Source organism: Talpa occidentalis, unplaced genomic scaffold (genome assembly GCF_014898055.3).
Source record: "Talpa occidentalis isolate TD23 unplaced genomic scaffold, MPIMG_talOcc4v2.1 talOcc4.14, whole genome shotgun sequence".
NCBI lineage: Eukaryota > Metazoa > Chordata > Mammalia > Eulipotyphla > Talpidae > Talpa > Talpa occidentalis.
Genome location: NW_023601433.1, coordinates 45,473,470 through 45,493,226, shown reverse-complemented (window position 1 = coordinate 45,493,226; position 19,757 = coordinate 45,473,470). Strand labels below are relative to the sequence as shown.

Below are 19,757 nucleotides of genomic sequence, written 5' to 3'. Positions count from 1 at the left end.
GTCCATTTTTGTTCTGAGATTTTGAATCTCTAATTTCAGGTATTAATTTGTATTTCTGCCAAGTCCTGTTTAAACATACTTACTTCAGACCAGATCATTTTCTTCTGCTAATGGCTGAGGAATTTCCATCAGTTGTAATTCTCATTTTATTTTCTTCTTATAACAGCATTTATAGATGTCATCCTTTTTCTGTTTGTTTTGAAATTATTTTCCTTGACTTGCAAAAAGTTGCTCTGCATAGGAAGGTTAAAGTGTGTGTGGGGCTTGCTGGGTTTCTGATTTGAGAGTGCTCTGTTGATGCAGCAAAAGGCAGTATTTCTTAAAAAGAGCATTTTTTGTGAGGTGGGTGTGGTTGGAGGATCTTCTGATCTGTATTTTTTTTTCTTTCTGAAGAACACGTGCTTCCTTCTTTCACGTTACCAGCAAGGCATCAGGAGACATCTCTCCCTCTCCCAGAAACGGTACTTTCAATCCCATGAACTTTCAAACTGATGTCCTGGTGTCAAATTTATCAGAATTTCCATGACTTGTGGCACGGCCCTATGTACTGCCACCAGTAGGCCCTCATTGCTCTTGATCCTTTGCCTTTTGAGTTTCCACCCAAGTCTGCTTCCATGTGAGTTCTGATGCTGCTCCAGTTTCAAATGCTTATTTCCTTCCTTTCATGTAAGTTGACCTTTACTCTGTTTCTGTTATACTGCAGGTATGGGTGACAGGTGACTTTATTCTTCTTGTCTGTGTGGTATTGAGATGATTATAAAAGAAACTCATATTTAGCTGAGTATTTCTTGGAAAGAAATATTTTCCTTGGGAAGACATATTCAGATTTAGCTGTCAATCTTTTTTTGAAAATCAGAGGCCCAAGTGCCTCCCCTTAAATATTAACACACAGCATTGCAAGGAAGATATGTGAGGAAGACTTCTAACAGGAAAAGACGTTTTTACAAAAGTTAAATGCTGTATCCACTACACAGAACAGGCTATTTTTATAATTTAGAGAACAAAAGAGCTCTTGAGAAGATTAGATAGCAGACTTTCATGAAACCCTTGATGAAAGAACTGGAAAATAGATGTCCCCGAAGTAAGTTGAAAGACAAAGACACTTAGTAACTAGAAGAGAGTGACAAGTTCAAAACATGAGATGCAGGGTCAGAATGCCAGGAGTTCCACAAAGAACAGAGAAGAACTGGGGGGCGGGGGGGAATAATGAATGTAATAACTTAAGAAAATGTTCTCCAAAATAGGGCATGCATTTATAGCTTGTATGCCCAGCAAACTGGCTCAGAGTCAGCATGGGCTCAAAAACACATAAATCCACAGAGAAAAAGATTACATGAAATGATATGGGAATAAGAATGATTTCAGATTTCTCAACTTCCTCACTGCAACCTAGAACCAGTGAGGTAATGCCTTCAAAATTCCAAGGAAATGATCCCCACACTAGAATTCTAAACTCAGACAAGTTACTGATGAAGTTTGAGAGTAAAACCAAGCCTCTGAGCTCATGAAATACACCATTCATATATTTTTTCACAGGAGCTATTAGAGGACATCTCCACCAGAATAAGGAAATAAGTCCAGAAAGAGGAAGACAGGGGATCCAGGAAGCAGGAGATCCAACACAGAGTGGTAGAGGGGCTCTCCAGAACGATGGAGAAAGATCTAAGAAAGACAGCTATGTGCCAGGCAGAAAGGACAACCACTCCAGATTGCTGCAGGCTGGATGCCACAAGGAAAAAGAAAAAATAAAGACATAAGGGAAAAAGTAAACGGGGAGAAAAGTCACCATGGTTTTCTCTGTCTCAGCTTTGAATAGCACAAACAGCTGTGCCAGAGACAACCTGAGCTGCATGGATGCAGAGCTCTGTAAGGGAAGGGTATAAGAAGAGGGCTGGAAAGACCTATGTTCTTCCATGTGAGGAAGTTAGTACAAAACTAACACTGAAAGTCACTGTGTGGCAATGTAATTATGTTATTAAAAGAATCAGGCAAACACCCAAAGAATCAATCACTTAAACCAATCAAAATTTGTTCTCAGAGGAAGACCAAGAAAGGCTACTGTTTTCCTTAACAACCCTTATAGAACAAGTTGACTCAGCTGCATGTATAGCTCTGGAACAGAAAGCCTGTGTTCAAGTCCTGGCTCTCTACTAACTAGCTACTTAACTGTGAACAAGTCCTTTTTCTGAGACTGTTTAAATTGTAAATGGAGATAAAGTTTGCTTTGCTTTTTTTTTTTTAATAGAGGCATGTTTTATTTATTTATTTATTTGTTTGTTTGTTTGTTTCTGTTTATACAAGCACTGGGTACAGTCAGAAGCGCAGGAGGGTGGGAGAATTCACCAGAGCCAGAGCGGGGAGCAGAGCAGGCAGAAGGACCGAAGTACACTGCTGAGGGGAGCAGCGGGCGGCAGGAGAGGTCTGTGCGCCATGTGGGACCCTCCCCTGGAGGCCGGGGAGCAGCCGGGGATCGAACTGGCGCCACAGAGGCCGCGGGCAGCTTCGCAACCCAGCGCTCAACCGCTGCACCACCGGGGAGGCCCTGCTTTGCTTTTTTAAGTTCCGAAAAGAAAAAAATTGGAGAATAGTTCTATTTCCAATTAGAATCCAGTAATTCCTTATCCAATAATCATTGATATCTTGTTCAGAGTTCAAAAATCATCCTTTCGATAAGCTTTTAGCACTGCCTGTAGCTTTTTAAAGATTTATTTATGCATACAAGAACTGGGATACAGGCCACAGGTGTGTGTGTTGCGGGGTGGTGGTGAGAGGATTCACCAGAGACAGAGCAGGGAACAGAACAGGCAGATTGACTGAAATACACTGCAGAGGGGAGCAGCAGGCCAGACAGGAGAGGTCTGCTGTGCCATGCGGGTCACCAACCTGGACAGCCGGGGATGGAACTCATGCTGCAGAGCCTTGCGTCAGCAGGGAGGCCCTGCCTGTAGTTTTTTAGGCTCTCCCTATTTTGTGAATGCCTTATCTTTGCTTTTTAATTTACGAAATTTTTTTGGCATGCCCTTCACACATATCATGGTCTAAATTATACCTTTGAATTTCATCATATTTCAGGTGAGATTTACTTGCTGGCGATCATTAAGAGTATGCACTATATTCAAAAGCAGAATCTAGGGAATGTACTCCTGATCGTAAATGTCTAAAAATCTATCCTTTTAGAAATGGAGGCTGGACAATATTAAACTACCTGCAGCCACTGCAGCAGGAGTTGGATCCCTGGCCAGGGAGGTGACCCACATGGCGCAACAGACCTCTCCTGTCCCGCCTGCTGCTCCCCCCAGCAGTGTATTTCAATAGATCTGCCTATTCTGCTCCCCACTCTGTCTCTGGTGAATCCTCTCACGCCTGCATCGCTGGCCTGCACCCCAGCTCTTGTATGCATAAGTAAATATTTAAAAAGAAGAAATGGAGGCTGGATATTTATTTCTGAGACTTTATAAACTAATTGAAAAAATAAAAACACCCAGTGTGTATTTATATTATTAAATATGTGATTTAATATATATCATTGCAGTCCATACCCTAAATACAGCTCTCACTGTTGGACCATGCACAACATGAAAGCAATCAATATTTCATTTAGGTCTCATACAATGCTCTTTAAGTTTGGAGCTATTGTGCTTATTTTCAGATGAAAAATGCTTCGAAGGTCAAAAAATTAAGTGGCTAAGTTCAGAACTAAACAGATTTGTCACTCTTGTTTGTCACCATCTATTGGGCTTTATTACATACTAATTTAATTAATCTTCATCTCTAACTTGTTTGCTCTCAGCCTCTCCTTTAGCCCACCCAATTATATTTTAGTGTAACTCTCCAAGTGCCATAAATGCTGGACAATAAGAGAAACACCACACAAAGACTTTTTAAAAATAAGATAAATGAACATGTGTTTTGATATTGATCTCACATTATGAGCTCTTATATTTTAATCAACAACCACACAAATGAAACTTTATTGTATACACACAATAGGACACTTGTGACAATTAGAGATAGCCTCGTGCCCAATCCTTTTTGCAGCAGCCACACTCTATGAATGTTAATTTAAAAAAAATCCTCTTACAAAGGCAAGAATCCAAACACAGGGCTCATGGATCCACAGACAGTCCAATTACCCCAGGATGTTTCTAAAATTGATGAGCTCCTATGTTGACTGTTATTGTTTATAAAGGAATATCAAATGTTCTGGACGAAGCCAGAGATGTGTGACAGAAAAGCACAATATCTGATGGAAGGCCCACTAGGAAAGTCAGTGTATGATACAAGGGTTACAAACAAAAACCAGAAAAAAGACAGCTGGAAATAATAACCATCATTTTTTCAAAAACATTTATACAACTTTTTAATTAGATTAGCTTTACAAGCAACTTGAGAGCTCTTTCATAACGGAACACTGCTTTTCAAGTCACATGACTTTACAGTCTGTATTAGAATCCTGAAATTCTTTGCCTGCTGTTGATAAAGATCTGTGTTTTACAGCTGGTTAATGCATTGATCAAAAAACAGCATTATGAAACTTGACTTGAACCAGGTTTATACACACGTAGGCCACAGAGTTTTAAGTTTTGTTTTAAATAGAGTCCAGCTTGGTGACGTGTTAACGGTCCCACTAACACGAAATGAACAGATTTTAAAAGGTCATTAAAGAAATGACTATGCTGACTTTTTGATTCTTTCACAATGATCTCCAAGAAATTTTAAAAACTTTCCCCCAAATACAAAATTTAAGACCTGTCTGGCAAGTACAACCCACAGATAGTAGAATCTGATATTTTGCACAACAGCAGAATACATATTTGAATGCCAGAGGGGCTCCCAGATTAAAAGGCTGTTGCTGTCCACTTTGACAATTCAACCTCCCATTAACATAACAATTTCTGCTAGTCTTAAAAATGATATAGTGCTTTTTTGAGTTGTGGCCCACTGGAGTACCCTACACTGCAGACCAGATGGCAAAGAACTTGCACTCCAGGTTGGGCTGGCAGAGGCACTTACTGTAGAGATGTTACATTGTATTATCGGGAACAAGGAGAGGAAGTGGAACAAAACTGAATAAGAGCACGGAAAAACAACAATAAACTATAATTTGCTCCTGCAAGTTTTCCTAAGTGAGATCACAATACTGAATATTTAATCCCACCCTAAATCCAAACTGTCAGTTTCACTAAACAATTTTTTTTCATGTTTTACATGAACAATAGCAATCTTTTAATAAAAATTACTGAGCTTTCCATAGAAAAGGTCTCTAATTGAATACAAACTATACAGATGCTAAAACGGTCTTAAGTTGAAATATACAGAAATATTTCTGTACACTCACATTATTTTGGCAAAGATGACCAAGGACAGAGAGAGAAAACCAAAGTGAGCAAGGTCTTACACCCATAATTCATGCAAAATATTGATACCACTGTTTGGGTAGGGTCTTCAGGGAAGAAACTAAAGTCTAAGATATCCACCCCAATCAATACATTAAATAACAGAGATCTGGGAGGTCTTGTGTGATTTCCTAATATTCTTTTTCTGAAAAGTAAAAAAGGAAAACCCATAAAACATAAAAATAGTGTCTGATTTTTTGCCTTTTTTTTTTTTTTTTAAAGATAAACATACATCTTCCAGCACTGATAAGAGGTCAGCATCACATTTGGGAAATGAACGCTTCAACAGTGGTCTGAGGAGTCACTGTAACAGTGTGTCAAAATACAGTTCAGTCTCCCCCTGATGAGGTCCCACAGATACAAGGTTGTGATCTGCAGGTCAGATGGGTCACAGGAGTAGGTAGGAAACATAAGTTAGAATTAGCAGTACAATCAACTTGAAGGGAAGCAAAGGAAAAAGACTTAGGAAGAAAATATTATCTCCTACATCTATAGTACACACCTGAAAAGTATAAGAAAGCCCTTTTCTTGGAAACTTGATGTTGAGGATAACCTCAAGTTCATTTAGTGCCAGTCACTTTTTTTTTTAAATTTAACTTAAAAGATAAACCTTCTTAGTATGTATTTTTTTCCTTATAAAACATGAGCAAAAAGTTATTGGTAGTAAGTAGTGATGATTTTACTGTTATGTTCCATTATTAACAATGTCAAAAAAACAACAGCAGCAATCTTTAAGATTTCAAATTAGTGTGAAACAGGAATACAAAACAATCTGACTTTTCAGCTGGTAATTAAAGTGCTCCTATTCTTATCTGAAGTAAAAAGAAAATTAATCATTATCAGTCACTGGCAACAATCATTGTAAGATGTCTTTTAGGGCAAAATTTAATAGTTCAAAGAGATTTACAAAAATAGATTGATGCTATTTTGGGAAATAATACTGTAATTTTTTTCTCAATTCAGTTTTGATAAATTGTACCTGATCATACAAAAATTATTTCAAATTCAAACTTGACTATATAAAAAAGGGAGAGATGAAATGAAGTCAGCTAGATGACAGATCTGGCAAAATATAAGAATGAAAAAATTCTACCTAGAGCGCTTATTCATGTCTAGACATAGATAACATTTTCAGTTGATAGCTTATATTCTTCCCATAAGCAATCACAGGTTTGGAGTCAATCATGCAGTACAAAGCGACACAGTCAAAATCTTCTGTTTGATGCAACACAAAAGTTGTTTCTGCTTCCTTATTAAAATGCCAACTGGTTGTCTATTTTGTCTTTATCTCGTTTATTCGTATTCACAAGTTAAACAAATAGCGTCAACAATTATTGTAGGTGAAGTGGGGTATTGCTGGATCAAAGGCTCTACAAGATGTCTTTACTGATTGTATCAGAAGGTTTATTGAGTTCAACCCTCACACCTTTTTCACCTGCAAGGTAAAAAAACAAAATAAAACAAAGACCATTAAGTGCCAGAGCTTCTATTACTACTTCCCACCTGATCCTAACATTAGGCACCATATTTCAACTTTGCAAACATATATCACTGAAAACTATCACTCTTGCATTTTAACCTACCCTCAGCATTACATCATAAAGAATGTGTTACTCTGAACTAGTAAACCTTCAAGGGAAAACCCATCCTCTTTACACAGAGATTTTTTTCTTTTTGTTTTAAAAGCAATATGGATTGCTATAAAGTAGCAGAGTTCGGTATCACTGAAAGCACACCATTGGGCTTCTGCCACAAAGAATACTTTAAAAATACATAGAAAAGGCTTGAACATTCAGTTTTTATAGTTTTATAAAAGCTTGATGTGAGATGGTCAATGGCTCATGAAAATAAAGCTAGTTAATAAATCATCAAACACTGAACAGACTTTTGGAGATACACAGTAGGATAAAATAAAAGACAGGCTAAGTGGTCCATTCAAGGGAAAAACAAGACCCATTGTGTCAGGAGACAATTCATAAGTGGGGCAGGAACTGGCACACTGCAAGACCTTCAGATTTAGTATAAGGGTGTTGGCCAGTGATGGACACCACTGACAGAAACTCTACATGCCCATCAGATTTACTGAATTCAATTCATCTCCTTTTTATTAGTTTTCTTTATGTCCACACTCAACATGGAAGACCTGGAGTACACTTAGAGCATCTGTATTTAGAAAGGAAAAGATGTTAACTTCCTTCTAAGGGAAGAAGGACAGGAAGTCACGTGGTAATTAGCAAGAATGTGGCAGCCTGTGATCAAAAAGGATAATCACAGAAAAACTGCTTATATTTAAATAATTTTCTGACTTCTTTGCTTCAAACTTTCCTAAACTTTGAACAATTTCATTTGTTAAAAATAACAAAGATTTCTTTTGAAAAGTTCTTTCAAATAAGGGAATTAGGAGTTGGACAAAAACAGGAGCAAGTCTTCATGGTGTGAATAAAGGCTGTGTCTGCGCTCAGTGAAAGCACCACCTGACTGAGGGGTGTTTTCCTTCCAGTATACCCTGGCCCCAAATAATGTTTACCTGTTAGATATTTTACTTTAGCTCGTGCTCTCTCATCTGCATCAAAATACCAAACAGTTATTGCGTACCTAAAAGAAAATTATAATAGGGTAAGAATGATCACATTAGGGGAAAAAAGTGGTATGCTGTTGCAACGGTCTATTAAAATTTGTAATGCCAAAATTGGAATGCTATTAAAGGACAAATGAGCGCAGTTGACAATCCACTCATCTAGTAACCTCATGATTAAGAGTACAGCAGAGAATCAGGAGTGGCTAAAACTGATGTGTCAAAGTTGATGCATTTTTATGATTTTCTTAGTACCTACTTAACCTACTTCATTATTTGTAAGCCCACAGCAGATCAGAAACAGCAACAAGAAGGCAAAAGAATGGCTATTACAAATAAAAGCACACTGTCAATAGCATAAAAGAAGAAAAGAGAAACAGAAAAGGACTCAAAGACAGGGATCCTTTAGTGAAAGGGAGGGTTAATAGCTGAATAGCTTCTGAGGACCTCACTATATTATTGCAAAGAGTATTGACAGATGTTTATAATTTTATAACCTGGAGTCATCAAATTATGCTAAGATTTTTTGAAAGGATTTTATCAAAATAATCATACTATGTTTCAACATTTAAAGTTTAGCTGAACTTTGTTACCCTGAAAATTTCATTACTTGGAATATTTCATCCACAAATAAATGAGGAATCTGGTTTATTAGATACCACAAAGCCCATAGCCACATCTTTTGGTATCAATAATGGAGGAAATGTATACATACTACAGGAAATGGAAGTATGCTACAAATGATCAAATCCAGAACATAGTTATTAGTTAAAACATTGTTCATATTCTGTCTGGTATTCATAGGGTGAGGGTAGGGAGACAACTTTGACCAAGTGAAGAGTTGGCAAATGTGACAGAATTAAACCATGTAACATTTTAAAGTAAAGAGTCAAATGCAGAGGAGAATCAAGAGTCTGGGAGTTAGGGCCTTCCTGGTGGCCTAGGGGTTAAGTCTCAGCGCTGTCACCGGAAAGGCTCACTGCAACAGTCTGAGTTCAAATGACAGCCTGAATTGGATCCTCGGCCAGGGAGTTAACCCACATATGGCACAGCAGACCTCTCTTGTCTTGCCCACTGCTCCCCTCAGCAGGGTATTTCAGTAGATCTGCCTGTTCTGCTCCCCACTCTGTCTCTGGTGAATCCTCTCACTATCCGCTCCAGCACTGCACCTCTTGCCTGTACCCTAGTTCTCCACGTATAAATAAATAAATCTTAAAAAAAAAAAAAAAGAGTCTGGGAGTTTGAACAGTTGAGAAACTGAGGTCCTTTATCATTCAGTGGTAAGAGAAAATGCTGAGTCATAGTCAAGCCTCCTGACTTCCAGGCCTGGCTCTCCAGAGCTCCAGTGCCTTTCTTACTACATAAGCTCCTCTATTTTTCCCACATATGGGAAATACATAGATATTTTATATCTATATCTATATATAGATAGATACTAGGGATATATAATTTCCCATCTCTTTTGCCCATGCCCCAACATTTTAGATACTCAGGAATCAAAGTTCTAATATCTCGATCAACCTTTCTCTATAGCCATAAATCTTTATCAGAAAACAACTGGAAGCTACCGTATGTCTTTTTATTTTTCCTAGCTTACCTCCCACTGATCTTTCAGGAATTCTTCTCACATTAATCTCTGTAGTAATTTAAACAACCTTGCTCTTCACTCCCAGGGCTTTACTAACACTCTGTACTCCTTGCTTCTTGTCACGTTAGGCCCAGCTGAGCACCTCTCTTTACTGTGACATCTTACTCTGATATTCTAATCTCATACCACTTTCTCCCCTCAAATTCCTACAGCACTTTTCTTCCATAATCATTTGGCACTTATTCTTAAAAATGTGTTGCCACTTCTGTGAAAAAGGGCACAACTAAACCATACTCAAGATTCCACATAAAGGAAGGCCTATGAAGTCATTTCTAGGCCAGAAAAGGTCCTAAAGCGCTTAGCGGCAACGCCAAGAGCGGGGTGTTGAAGGAGTCAGGGTCTCAGGAGGTGGGTCCTCCCTGGTTTCCAATCTTGGCTTCTCATGATCTCTAGCCACAAACTGCTTGGCTTGTACTCACTATGGGATTAAGGATGAAGGCAACAAGGCTCAGGGAGAAGCAAGAAAAGAGGGAGAGATGACAACAAAGTCTTTAGAATTTGAGCCCACCTCTGACACATCTATTACCCCAACTCTCATGGGGGTCGGGTGGCGAGGAGTCACTGACAGGTGTGCCGGTCTCACCAGGTCGACACAGCTGACGCCAGTGGTTCACTAAAGTTCAAAGTCCTTTCTATCATGAAAAACTGGTATCTAAATAATAGTTTTTCTACAAATATTTACCTTTATAGCAATGTTTATAACATCTTCCATATAGTCTTAATATGTCAATTATGTAATGGTAAAAAGAAAAAAATTTAAAGTTTACATTTAAATATGATAGGCTTAGAATACTGAAACTTACAGAAAAAGAGTATAATAAGCCTAGCAGATGCTTGATATTAAAGCCAACAGGTTATTTTTATAACATTAAATCCCATAAAAGACAATCTTCTCTACTTTTCTTTCCTTTGTTCATTTTTTCTCTTATACTGATTGCTTCATTTTTGTTTTCTACTTCATATTTTGCTACTCTATTTTTCTACATCATTCCTCTCTTTTTCCCCCTCACCATCTCTTAAAAAGTTGTGCTTTTCATTTTCTATCTAATCTTTCCATCCCTCACAAAATGAGAATGGATAATAAAGAGAAACATAAAACAAGAAGGAGGGGCTGGAAAGATGAGAGGGCCTGTGCTTTGATATTTCATCCCAACAAGGAGTGGCTGTGAAAAAGAAGTCACAACATTTAGTGCTAACTGCAAATAAAGCTCATAAAGTTACTCAAAATAGTTAGGACTGAAGCATTATAATAAAGGTACCTGAAAAACAGGAAGGTATTATTAAAAAACTATGATGTTCAGCCTATGTATCCCCCGAACACCCTACTATATACCAATTTTTTCTTAACAGGGATAATACCTTGGGCATTCCTGGTGGCGCAGGGGTTAAGATGCAACCTATGAAGCTAACCACAGCCACTGCAGCATGAGTTCGATTCCCAGCCAACCCAAGAGCAACCCACATGGCACAGCAGATCTCTCCTGACTTGCCCCGCTACTCCCCTCAGCAGTGTGCTTCGGTCAATCTGCCTGTTCTGTTCCCCACTCTGTCTCTGGTGAATTCGCTCACCCCACTACACCTCTGGCCTGTACCCCAGTTCTTGTATGCATAAATAAATAAATCTTTAAAAAAAAAAAAGGAATAATACCTTGTAGCATATGCTGGTTGTACTTCATGAGGGTTGCGACGGTCAGACCAGAAAAACAGCAGTCTATCAAATTTGGGTTCAATGTCAGCAAACTGGGCCTTGCCTTCTGGAAAAATTCGCAGTATACCTCCACTTACCTAGAAAAGAGCCAAATATGTGAGCACGGGTAACTGAGAAAGCTACAAAATTAAACTTGGGGGAGGGGAGGAGGGAAAGGACATTTCAATGACTTAAAATTCTTAGTTGAACTATTCACAAATACATCTGAATCAAAAAGTATGAAGGCAAGCTGAGATTCTAAGCATACCTGTTAATATAAAAAAGAATTCATTTCTTGGTTTAGGGATTCTTAAATACTTAATGAGACATACGTATGATCTGAATTCATCTTAAAATGATGCTTGAAAGTTTTAAAAACTAGTAAACATCGCTTATTTATGGATACTAATGATCTGCATAACCTAGTCATCAAATGTAGCCATTTCAAATCATTTGACTAAATTACGACAAATGGTTAAGTATGTCAAATAGTGTCATACTTTGATGTTCAATAGATAATAGGAATGTCACAAATGTAATATCTCTTATTTAGAGAACTTAATGTATCAATAGAAAGTGACATCATTTATCACTTTTATATTATAATCACAGTCATTATTAGAACCTTTAGTTCTTTCTTTCCAGACTGGACCTGATACAGTGATAACTACCTGCTTGTAAAATGGATTCTATTCATAAAGGATTACTATTAACCCAAATATATGTCCTCCTGTATTTGCGATAAAACTCACCTATTCATTCCAACACTGACTGTCTATTGTCCTGAGTCCTGTGACGGTCCCTGAGTACAGATCTCGTCTTCATGGTATTTATAATCTAAGGGGAATTAAAGTGAGGCAAACCCGACCAAACTGAGTAGCTCTTTACCCTTGAATAAACTAAACCCCTAAGCATGTAAACTCTTAAAATGAAAGGAACTTTAACACCTGATTAAGACAGCACAGAGATTGAACCTATTCCTATAATTCTACAGTTACAGAAGTTGTTTACCAGGTATATCCAATGCAGGTTAAGTTCAAGTTACTTGGGACCCTTGCCTACCTTCTCCTCCAGGGTTGTTCAGAGTGAAGCCCAAGACACATATGTAAACATTAAAGAACCTCTAGATTGTGACTAAACATGTCTTCTTTTTCCTTCCCCAGCCCCCTTCCCTTTGGCCAGAGTAACTGGGAAGATCACAAGGCGATCTGTAGAAAATGTTTAAAGATAGGTTTCAATCTTCCTGTGGGAAACCCTGACCTCTGTGTTAGATGGTCCTTCTACATGGTCCCAGAACACTCTGTTCTGCATTTTGCATAACCAATTGTAATTATCAGTCTACCAATCTGTATCCTTGATCAGATGGTAAGCTCTATGAGAGCTATGCTATTTTTGCACCATAGCCAGCATTGAGAACATTGTTTGGCATACTGCATATATTCAGTACAATGTTGCAATGGAAGTTTTCAGTTCTACATATAGAAATACTAAGGACTTTCTTCCAGTTTACGTATTAATTTAAACCCTGTGTATTAAGGCCCCTGGCTCTTATTAAATTAAAGAGAGTAGCCTAGATTCTAATGAAATATAGAAGTCAGGATTGATCAAATGTGTTTCTAGCTTTCTAGACAATCACAAAATCTAAAAAAATAAATAAAATTTTAAGTTTTAACCAGATAACAATCTTTTATGTGCCTTGGGCTCAAGGTGAATTACCAAATTTAATTCTCTATTTCAGACTCTGAAAACCATAAGGGGAAAACCATACTTGTTGACATACTGCCTCAAAATCTAGTGGCAGTAAAACTTCCCTGTGAAAACTCTTTAAATTATTAGTATGGTATAGAAAGATTACTGGAGCACTGAAAACAGCTCCTAAACCTTAGGATATGCTTTTTCTGGACAGGACAAGGTTGTTTGTACACTTAGGACATGGTGGTTGTCCATTTGTGTGTATGTTATGGGGAAATGGGAGGTATTTCAAAGGTTATTTAATTAAAAGTCCACTAAGCTATACACTGTGTTCACTTTTGTATTTGAGTATTTTGCTCCAATGACAGTAAATTTTAAAAGCTTTAAAAAAAGATATCAACCAAAATTATGTAACACCCAATGCAGTAACACATAACATACCTCTAAAGTTTAAATCATTTAAACTGAGTGAAACTCAGAGAAGTTTTAAGATGAAATATATTTAAAACAAGAGAGATTAAAAGCAGTACACATTCTGGTTGACTTTAAGGCTTTGTTAATATTGACAAACTTCTAGTTTTTCCACAATCAGGATAAGAAGGAATCCTGTTTCCAATATTCAACAACCCAATGACATATAACATCTTTACAACAATGTAAAGAGTAAAAGGAAAGTAGTAAGTAATCCCTAATAATTACTTAATACAGAATCTCACCTAAGTCATTATAAAACAATCATTTTCAGAAGTCTTTATAAAAAAATATTTAAAGGAAAATAGCTGAGTAAGGTATTTTTGTAAAAGTTAAATTTGGGGTGAAGCTTCAATATATGAAGAAGGAAATCTGCTTTTTGGGATTTAATAATACCTGTTTCATTTTACAAAAATCTGCTCCTAATACCTGAGAATGAAACAAATCTAGGAGAGAATTTTTTAACTGTTCTGTGTGCTAAAAACAATTTCACTGTGAGGAGCATCAATCTTAATACTTGTGGGGGAAAAAAAACCAGCCTGTGAGAAAAAAAATAAATGCTCAATTAAGTTGCTTACCTTTGCATCCCAGTCTTTATTAAGATAATATATACATGTCACACATCTTCCGTCTCCATTTGGATTATCAACATGACGTACATAACCTGTTCCATTGCCTGGATAACAAGCAACCATGGCCTGTAATAATAACAATAATTTTAAAAGTTCATATATGAATAAAAAGGGAAAACAGCATATAAAAAGATCTTTGATACTTGGTTACTATGAATTACTCCTAAATTCTTCTCCCTAATAAAGGTCATATTTTGTGGATAAAAAGAGAGACTTTCTATGTTGATGCTTATAAAGAATACACGGGTAGTAGGCTGGTAAACTATTCACGGTCTGATAAGGTCGGCTTCACAGTGATGAAAAGAGCCAACACTGAAGGACCAGAAAGCAACACTGCAATGATGGCCTGACTGCCAGAGCCACTAGTCCCTGACCAAAACCCCAAAGGCCAGAATGATTGCAATACCCACTTTCAGGATCTTTAATCATAATGATCATCTTATCAAGTGTTTTGGTCCCGCACCATGGAGATTTCTATCCTCCCTGAGCTCACTCCAGAACACCTGTATTACTTGTCTGACAAACATATCATCTGATACTGTCTCTGAAAGGAAACCAATTTGGGCAGGCAAAATTTAGAAGGTCAACTCTAAACATTAACTCATTTAATGTCAGTGATTTAAAAAAGGCTGAAATGACAATTTAGTATGTACACTAACACCTGTTCAAATTAGAAAGTAATGTTTTCATTCAAATTATAAGATATAGTTCAGAAGACTGAAGGATGTTAACACAAAGGTGGAAGAACAAAATAAAAAACACCAAATAACTTACATGCTCTAGGAATGTAGTTAAGTAATAAGCAACTGAAATTACTAAGGGTGATTATAAAAAACAAAAATGCTCAAGGCTATCAGTTATTCTTGAAATTCTTTATTTCTCCAATTTCCTCATGTATTAAAAAGCCAATGGGTCAATATTAAGTTTAATGAATTAGTATAAAGTTATCAAACCATAATTAAGTTACCTCATCATTTAAGGCCAATGGCAAAAGTTAATTTTTAAATGCATGTACAACAGATTTGTGAATAAATAGTGTTCCATTTCTAAGAAACTAGGAAGCATTTTACATCTGAATGCTGGGGGGAAGGGGAGATCACTTTTTTGTAGACACCGATCTTTATCAGTGTTTACTCTTTATCAGAAGAATTTTTGGACAATATTACATATCTCTTCTTTTCTTGATTCTAGAAAGATAAATGCCTCCTGCTGGGACTTGAGGTTGGAAATAACAAGGAGAATGGTATGGGCTTAATAATGGTCAATAAAAGATAAACCCAAACAATTTTCTTATTTTTAGTACTAAGCAAAGGCTTATGTAGCAGACCTTGAACAGCACTATAAGACACCATTTAAAAAGTTCAATTAATCCATTTGTGATTGAGACAATTACGAATTATATGATACAATCTTATCCACAGAAAAGAATGAAGAAAAAACCTAACCAAGCCCAACTCTTCCCAGAGTGTTTTCATCTTAAAAAAGATAGTTCTAGGTCTCTCCAACTACCTGGTAATCTCAGCATCTCTGTGCAAAGAAAAAAGGGGAAAATCTTGTCCCTCCCATCTACTCTTGTGGCAACCTACTCTTGAGCACCTACTATGCATCTGCAAAGTCCTGTGACTGAAATGGCGGAATGAAAGTCTCTTGCTTTCATTTACTATGAACCTAATGGGTTAACTACATACTGTATAGTTAGTTTGATATATAATGTAATGTTAGGTAGTGATGTTATCTTGTCATAAAACATTAAACAAAATTAAGCTGAAAAAAGAATCACACAAACTGAAAGAATGATACTCTAGAACAGTGGCCAGGGAAAACTCTCTGAGGAGCTGAGCTTTGAGCAGAGACTTAAATGAAGGGAGTAGCGAACTATGAGTCCTCACTTAACATCTTCAGTAGGTTCTTGGAAACTGACATTAAGCAAACCAACTATAAGGAAAGCAGGTCCTTGAATAATGTATAATGTTTCTTTCAACTTTGGTTGGCTAGGACTGCTTTTTTTGTCACTAATGTTAAAATGAAAGACATTGAAAGAAAGGACTATTATTCAAGGACCTGCTGTATCTGCAGGGTGAGCTTATCTTGCAAGTGCAAAGGCAGAAATGACTGGACAGGGCAGAGAACAGCAGCAGACCAGCTGCAACAGAAAGCGCAAGGGCAAATAATGATCTGAGAAAGGACCTGGTACCTGGGTTCCAGCAAGCCAGGTAAGGATTTTTGACATTGTTTTAAAAGTGAAAGGAATCTAATGGAAAAAATATCACCCATTACCTAATATGTTTTGATCTATGCCAGCATTAAGTAATTTACGCATTGTAATTCATCTGACACACTATATGACGTAAGTCGTATTGATTATCATCATCCTCATCTTCATTTAACTTTTTTAACTGAATGAAGGCCATCCGTTTTCAGAATCCATGTAATTAACCACGATTGTACTATTTGAGGAGGGAGACAAGACTCAGTAGCTACTGCAGTTTCCAGGAAAAAAATAAAGACAAGGTGACTGGTGTAGCAAAGTGGGATGCATTTCAAAGGCAAAAAAAACCAACATAACGTGCTAATGGATTGGAACTGGAGAGCAAAAAGTGACTGAGGTTTTCAGTTTATGTTCTGGAATAAATGGAGTTAACTATTTACTAAAATGGAAATATTAAGTGAAGGATAGGTAGGGAAGGAATTTCTTAGCCATGGTCATGATAAACCAAACATCCCAGAATAGAATGAAATTGGAGACACCAGGACTATGCCCCCATATGGAGTCCGTCAGTCTTAGTCATTTTTAAACTGCTCTCTTTATAGAGCCCTAGAGATACATGGGGCTACCTGGGAGTGGCAACTGGAGGGGGATGTAGTAAAAAGAAAACAGGTCAAACTAGCAGTTTTTGTGGGCCTCCCCTGGTGGCGCAGCGGTTGAGCACTGGGCTGCGAAGCTGCCCGCAACCTCTACAGCGCCGGCAACCTCTACAGCGCCGGTTCGATTCCCGGCCACCAGGCAAGGGTCCCACATGGCAAGACAGACCTCTCCTGCCACATCTGCTGCTCCCCTCAGCAGTGTATTTCATCAGTCTGCCTGTTCTGTTCCCTGCTCTTGCTCTGGTGAATCTTCTCACCCTCCCGCACTTCTGACTGTACCCAGTGCTTGTATGTATGTATGTATGCATAAATAAATAAATAAATAAATAAATAAATAAATAAGCAAATCTTTTAAAAAAACTAGCAGGTTTTGCTTCAACCTTCAGAAGTGGGCAACTTTTATTGCTTTTCTTTATTTGAACTCAAAGTAATTAAAATAATTCAACATTTATCTCTTTATTGGGATTCAAAGTAAGGTTTTATGAAAAAATAAAAGATACGAAAGAAAGAGTAGCTATAAACAACTGTGCTATTTAAAATTTACAATCCCTATTATGGTTCAGTTGTCACCATCTAAAGGTATTATGTGATAGAAAACCCAGAAATAAACCCACAGATTTACAGTCAACTAATCTTTGACAAAGGAGCAAAGAATATGCATTGGAGCAAAGAAAGTTTGTTCAACAAATGGTGCTAGGAAAACTGGGTCGCTACATGCACAAGAATGAAACTTGACTACTGCCTCACACCATACACAAAAACCAACTCAAAATGGGCTAAAGAACTAGACATAAGACCTGAAACCATAAAATACATAGAAGAAAATATAGGCGAAACACTACATGACATGCACATCAAAGACATCTTTACAGACACATCACCCAAAGCAGTGATAGTGAAGGCAAAGATAAACAGCTGGGACTACAACAAATTAAAGAGCTTCTGCACAGCAAAAGAGACAATAACCAAAACAAAGAGAAAACCCACCGACTGGGAGAAAATTTTTGCACACAACACTAATGATAAAGGACTGATTACAAAAATCTACAAAGAGCTGATGAGACTCAACAATAACAAAGAAAATAATCCAGTCAAAAAATGGGCAGAAGAACTAAAAAGAAATTTCTCCAAAGAGGAAATGCAAATGGCCAATAGGCATACGAAAAAATGTACAACTTCATTTGTAATCAGGGAAATGCAGATCAAAACTACAATGAGATACCATCTTACACCAGTGAGAATGGCACATAGTAAAAAAACTAGCAACAACAAATGTTGGCGAGGTTGTGGAGAAAAAAGAACTCTCCTGCACTGCTGGTGGGAGTGCAAACTGGTCCAACCACCATAGAAAGCTGTATGGAGATTCCTCAACCTACTAAATATAGAGTTTCCATATGATCCAGCAATTCCACTCCTAGGTATTTACCCAAAGGACACAGAAACATTCATTCCAAAGGGCACCTGCACCCCTATGTTTATAGCAGCACTGTTTACAATAGCTAAGCTATGGAAACAACCCAAATGCCCACAAATAGATGACTGGATCAAGAAGCTGTGGTACATATACACCATGGAGTATTACTCAGCAATCTAAAAAGATAAACTCATGCAATTTGCAGCAACATGGATAGAGCTGGAAGGGATCATGCTCAGCGAAAGAAGCCAGAAAGAAAAAGAAAAATACCGGATGGTCTCACTCATAGCAAGAGTTTAGAAAACCTAAATAAGGGACCAGGTAAAAGAATAACTGTAATAAAGAAAAAATCAAAATCAACAAGCAACTATAAACCAGAGACACACTGTGGGGGGGGGGGAGGAGAGGAAGGATTGGGGTCAAAATAAGGAGGACACAATTGTATGGGGACTATAACCAAGATGAAAATGCATACATTGTGTAAAAATGAAAAATGATATAAGAAATATATAAAAAAAATAAAAAATAAAGGTATTATTTGAGATGGCCTTACCACTTTAGCCTTATCTGGCATTAGCTCTGCTCTGGTGACAGGATACAGCAAAATTAAGAGAAAGGAAGAAAGCAGAGTTGGGTGAGCACTAAATAGGGCCTGCATTTCATGTGTCAATTCAACTTGTCAATATGAGCTCCAGAAAAGACAGCAGTATGTCACTATTATTATGAGAAGGATAAAATAAAACACTTCAATGTAATCCAGAAAACAAGAAAGCTCATTAATTACAGCTAAAAGCTGGTGGCTATATTACATATGTGAGAGGAAGCAAGGCAATATAGCTCTGGCAGGAAGAGTCGCAGAACACAGACATGCTCCTCTGTCCCTTAAACTAGAGACTTCGGGGGAAGAAGGGTCTAAAAGCCTACCTAGAAAAAAACAGATTGTCATGGAAAATCTGAGCCCTGAAAGATCCAAACTGCTAGAGTTCTAGGGTAAGAAAAATTTTTAAAGGAAACTTGTAAAGATTTGGAAGGGTCATAGTTTCATTCATACAACTGTGTGGCCTAATAATGAAAAGAGTGAAACTGCATTTACTGATTCATGCTGCACTGAGACTCCTCCCCATTTGGATTTTAGAAAATATAAAAAGGTATTTGTTTAAGTCTCATGAAATCTGGCAGTTACTATGTTTTAAAACAGTATTTGTATTTTAATAGTTATCATTAACTACGGTTTTGTATTAGCAAAATTTAAAGTTTCTTAAATATAATAGCTTTTGCAGTTTTGAAATAATATTCACACTCTAGTTAATTAGTAATTTTTTCATAATATATATGTGTGTATAAAAAGATTCTGATATTGCTGTTCTTGTTTTGCTT

At 37.3% G+C, this 19,757-nt stretch overlaps 1 protein-coding gene across 1 annotated transcript in view; it reads right to left on the bottom strand.

The window, feature by feature from the left end:
* Nucleotides 1–6,273: 6,273 nt before the first annotated feature.
* The window catches only part of EGLN1 (egl-9 family hypoxia inducible factor 1), a 45,381-nt gene continuing 31,897 nt past the window's right edge, over nucleotides 6,274–19,757 (bottom strand). Inside the window, exons 2-5 of the mRNA XM_037510423.2 lie at nucleotides 14,048–14,167; nucleotides 11,268–11,404; nucleotides 7,924–7,991; nucleotides 6,274–6,831 (exon numbers count right to left, since the gene is read on the bottom strand). Of these exons, the coding sequence (XP_037366320.1) occupies nucleotides 6,767–6,831; nucleotides 7,924–7,991; nucleotides 11,268–11,404; nucleotides 14,048–14,167 (390 nt within the window). The 3' untranslated portion in view covers nucleotides 6,274–6,766. The remainder of the gene's footprint in view (nucleotides 6,832–7,923; nucleotides 7,992–11,267; nucleotides 11,405–14,047; nucleotides 14,168–19,757) is intronic.